Below are 5,000 nucleotides of genomic sequence, written 5' to 3' on the forward strand. Positions count from 1 at the left end.
ATAATACAAGTTATTAGCGATTTTCCATGTAAGGCATTGTCCTCTTTCGTGTTCTCAAAAATAATGATGATGATGATGATGATGATAAATAATGCAGTTTATAAAACGATTTTCCATGTAAAACATGCTCATTCTTTGTGTTCTTAAAAATGATAACGATAGCTGTGATAATGATAATGATGATGATGATATGATAATAATGATAATGATGATATTAATAATACAATTTATAAAGCGATTTTCCATGTAAAACATGGTCACCCTTTATGTTCTTAAAAATGATAATGAAAATAGTAATAGTGATAATAATGATGATAATTTGAAAAGCGCCTTTTTATGTTTTAAAACATGCTCGTTTGCGCCGTGCAGTTTTAGAACCGACATTCAAAACATACATTTAATTAACCATTAAAACATAAAACGTACATGCATAACCCTTTACAGACAGCCAACCAAATACTCAAGCACTAATGTGTGTGTGTGTGTGTGTGTGTGTGTGTGTGTGTGTGTGTGTGTGTCCGTCCGTCCGTCCGTCCGTCCGCGTGCGTGTGTGCATGTGCGCGTGATTGCGCGCGCGCGCGTGTGTGTGCGTGCGACGTACGTGTGCGCGTATGTATGCGTGTGTACGTGCAGGTGTGCCGTGGCCCCCGTGGGAGAGGTGCTGTTCAAGAAGGGCCCCGGGGTGGCCGTGCTGATTATGACGGTGTACAGGTTCCCAGGCATGTCCAACAGGGTCACCTTCCAGTGCAGGGTCCGTGCCTGCAACAGGAACATCGACGACTTCTGCTCCACGGTCAGAACCTTGGGGGTAGTGGGAGGAAGGGGGGGAGGGGAGTGTGTGTGAGGGAGTGTGGGGGGTGGAGGTCGGTTGGGTGGTTGAGGGATAGTGGGGGGGTGGGGAGGTGGGCAGGGGGGGGGGGGGGGGCAAGGGGTTGATGTGTGTCTGCGCCTGCAACAGGAACATCGACGACTACTACTCTATGGTCAGAACTTTGGGGTGAGTGGGAGGTGTGTGTGTGTGTGTGTGTGTGTGTGTGTATGGAGGGGAGGGGGCCATGGGGGCGTGGGAGTGGGGGTTGCAGGTGTGTGTGTGGCCTGGGGGTGTGTGGGGGTGGAGTGGAGGTGGGGAGGTAAGCGGGGGAAATGGGGAAGGAGGTGGTGTGTGTCCGGGCCTGCAACACAACAAGAACATCGACGACTGCTGCTTCACGATGAGAGGCTTGGTGGGTGGAGGGTGGGGGGATGGGGGTGGATGGTTGAGGGATAGTAGGGGTGTGGGGGGGCTAGGGAGGCGGGGGGTTAAGGGGTTGATGTATGTCCGCGCCTGTAACAGGAACATCGACAACAACTGAACTGCTCCACGGTGAGAACCCGGGGGGGATGGGAGGTGGGGGTGCGGGTGTGTGTGTGTGTGTAGAGGGGTGAGTTGGTAGGTGGAGGTGGTCGATTGGAGGGGAGAGGGTAGCGGGTGGGAGAAGTGGGGAAGGGGGTGGTGTGTGTCCGCGCATGAAACAGGAACATCGACGATACGATTACTGCTCCATGGTGAGAACCCGGGAGGGGAGGGGGGGAGGAGGGGGGGGGGGTGCGGAGGAGGGGAGGGGGAGGGGGCTCAGGGGGAGGGGGAGGCTGAGCGGAGGGGGTGGGTGGTTCGTGGATGAGGGGAAGATGGTGGTGTGTGTCCGCGCCTGAAACAGGAACATGGACGACTACTGAGTGGAGGTGAGGGAGGGGGAGCGTTCCGGGGTGGGGGGGGTGGGGGTGGTGGTGGCTGGGGGGTTAGGGGGTTGTGTGTGTGTGTGTGTGTGTGTGTGTGAATGCGTAAATGTGTGTGTGTGTGTGTGTGTGTGAATGCGTAAATGTGTGTGTGTGTGTGTGTGTGTGTGTGTGTGTGCGAATGCGTGACTCGGTGTATGTGTGTGTGTGTGTGAAAGCGTGACTATGTGCGTGCCTGCGTGCGTGCGTGCGTGTGTGTGTGTGTGTGTGTGTGTGTGTGTGTGTGTGTGTGTGTTAGGGAGCTGATAGGAGGAGGGAGTGTGCATGTTATATGCATTTATGGTTGGAATCACTTGCAGGATATTCCTGGTGCTTCCTGGACATTTTTCTTTTATCTGATGGTTGAAATGTACATGTGTACCAATCATTGAAAGGCGTACGAGGTTTTCATCTTCTTAATTTTTTTCCATTTCACTTGTGTCTTAAAACCTTATATTTTCTAACATGAAGGCTTTCCTTTCACACGATGATCTGTATGTGCGTGGTAATGAGGGATGGGAGTGCCGGTAACTCCTTCGTTTATTTTAATTTCGCTTTTTTATTTGTTATACAAGGTTATGGATAAGCCGATATAACATTTTCTGTTTCTTCTTTTTCTTCCTCTGTGTTCGTGGGCTGCAACTCCCACGTTCACTCGTATATACACGAAGTGGGCTTTTACGTGTATGACCGTTTTTACCCCGCCATGTAGGCAGCCACACTCTCTTTTTCGGGGGGGTGCATGCTGGGTATGTTCATGTTTCCACCACCCACCGAACGCTGACATGGATTATTACAGCATCTTTAACGTGCAGTATTTGATCTTCTGCTTGCCGTATACACACGAAGGGCGTTCAGGCACAAGCAGGTGTGTACATATGTTGACCTGGGAGATCGGAAAAATCTCCATCCTTTACCCACCAGGCGCCGTTACCGAGATTCGAACCCGGGACCATCATATTGAGAGTCCAACGCTTTAACCACTCGGCTATTGCGCCCGTCTTTCTTGTTTCAATTGCTTGAAGTGGACAGTGAAGTGCTTTGAACTGAGCTGAACTGAACTGAAGGGCGTGCCAGTTAACGCTTTCGTTTTTGTTTTTAATTTTTTTAAATTTCGCTTTGTTATTTGATGACGACTGAGCGTTTAAATGAGCAAAATGATCTTCTGTTACAAGTGCTTGAATTGAAGCAAAACAGTACAGTCTTTTGAAATGAGTTGAACTGAACTAAAGTGAATAGAATATATATATATATATATTTAAAAAAAAAATTATTATTATTTTTTTATATTCCTGGCCCTCCTCTGACGTCTGCTGTCTGTCACAGCCTGCCAACTGTCACATGAGAGGAAGGAGGTCAGTCGATCACGTGATCAGCGGAGGTGCACGTGATCACAACGTCATGACGGTGGAATCCCCGTTCACCTTTTGAGAACACTGCCATTTGTCATCATCACTGATGGAAGTCCTTCCCCGCCACCCACCCCGACTACCCACACCCCTTCCCCCACCCACACCCGCGCCACCCCAACTCACTGACAATAAAAACACCCCACTTCTCTGTCTGTCTGTCTGTCTGTCTCTCCCACTCCCTCTGTTTTTCTCTCCTCTCTCTATATACCTCTGTCTCTCTGTCTGTATCTGTCTATCTTTGTCTTTATCTCTGTCTGTCTGTCTGTCCGTCCGTCCGTCTGTCTGTCTGTCTCCTCCACCTTTCTCATCATCATCATCTTCTTCTTCTTCTCTTTGTTCTTCTCTCTATCACTCCTATTGGGTTTTGGTGTTTCTTTTTTTTCCACAGGGGATTACTTTTATGTGGTTCAATGGTTTATGATTGTCACTGATGTGCGTCGTAACTGTATTAATAGGGGGGTACTTTTATGTAGTTCAAAGGTTTATGATTGTCACTGATATGTGTCGTAATTGTATTCTCTTTGAGAGGTGGCGGGATAATGATTTATGTGTTGTTGTTTTTTTGTTTTTTTTTCCAAGGATCAGTATCGTTATTACTGTCATCTTGGGACAGCCCGAGACTGTTTTCACAATGATTTACTTGTTTAAATCGCTATGAATAATACAATGCTTTGAGACGTGGGTTCTTTTTTTTTATACTCCCTTTCCCTGTTCCTTCTGTTTGTCTGTCTGTTTGTCTGTCTGTCTTTCCGTATCACAAGCAAGACATACACGAACACATACACAGATGTATGTTTTTTGCTTTTTTTTTGTCTTGTTGTGTATGTGTGTGTGTGTGTGTGTGGGTGGGGGGGGGGGACTAAGGAAACACCTGCCGGACATCAGTGGGGTAAAAACAACAACAACACACAAACAAAAAACAACAACAACAAAATTCCAAACAGAAGTTTAATTCTTTAAAAAAAAAAATCGCCTCCAAATGAAATGAAATATTCAGCAGTCAATGCACATTATACATGCAGTCTCTGGTGGTAGAAAGACAGCACCACACACACTCACACAATTACAAACAACAACAACAACGAAAAAAAGTTTTCGTTTGTTAACCACTGTGGTCATAAACCCGTGTGTGAACCTGATTCCAGGGTGCACAATCAGTGATTCAGCTGACGAGAAATAACATACAGGGTCAGAAGGCTGAACGAAGTCATTCCTGGCACACAGGAAGTGTCTGGGTTTGTTCTATTGTATCTTTTAGTTACCTTTGTGCTAGCTGAATCGGTAGCGGAAGCAGCACTGAACTAAGTTGTGTACCTTGTGAATGGAGAGAGTTACCACTCTTTACTATTTGTTAATCACTACTGGCCCCACTATCAGTGATTCAGTTGGCGAGAAATGACAAACAGGGTCAAAAGGCTGAGTAGCGTCATCAAGGATAGGACCGAAGTGTCGTCTGCATCCTCCGAGCTCGTCAACAAGGGAGTGACGTCAGAGCGCGTGCCGTTGTGGGGTGAAGGTCGAATGCTTAGCGCGTGACACATGACCTGGTACAGGTCCACGTTCCTCAGTCTCTCCACGCTCTGACCGGCTCTGAAGGCTGCAGGGAACAACAGCGATTGTAGCGACAACAAGGATTACAACATGGACAACAACAATATATTACTACTGCTACTGTTACTGGTACCACTGCTATATGTTAGTCAGTCGTGTCCGACTATGACCACCAGAACAGTGGAGGAGGCACTTGCTGTCCTGACTATCTGGGCTAGAATTTGATTATAGCGGAGAGTGTCTTGCCCAAGTCACGTGCCCACTCTCTCGGCCAAGAGGGTT

General features: G+C 47.6%; 2 protein-coding genes across 4 annotated transcripts in view; one reads left to right on the forward strand and one right to left on the reverse strand.

Annotated features, from left to right (window-relative positions):
* LOC143290277 (uncharacterized) overlaps positions 1–3,802 on the forward strand; it is a 23,060-nt gene extending 19,258 nt beyond the window's left edge. The window contains exons 9-10 of the mRNA XM_076599618.1: positions 634–793; positions 3,082–3,802. Of these exons, the coding sequence (XP_076455733.1) occupies positions 634–793; positions 3,082–3,186 (265 nt within the window). The 3' untranslated portion in view covers positions 3,187–3,802. The remainder of the gene's footprint in view (positions 1–633; positions 794–3,081) is intronic.
* Positions 3,803–4,141: 339 nt separating this feature from the next.
* Positions 4,142–5,000, reverse strand: part of LOC143290278 (glycerophosphocholine cholinephosphodiesterase ENPP6-like) — a 16,064-nt gene continuing 15,205 nt past the window's right edge. For all 3 annotated transcript variants that reach the window (XM_076599620.1, XM_076599619.1, XM_076599621.1), the window contains one exon: positions 4,142–4,764. In XM_076599620.1, the coding sequence (XP_076455735.1) occupies positions 4,541–4,764 (224 nt within the window). In that variant the 3' untranslated portion in view covers positions 4,142–4,540. The remainder of the gene's footprint in view (positions 4,765–5,000) is intronic.

This window comes from Babylonia areolata, chromosome 15 (genome assembly GCF_041734735.1).
Source record: "Babylonia areolata isolate BAREFJ2019XMU chromosome 15, ASM4173473v1, whole genome shotgun sequence".
Taxonomy (NCBI): Eukaryota; Metazoa; Mollusca; class Gastropoda; order Neogastropoda; family Buccinidae; genus Babylonia; species Babylonia areolata.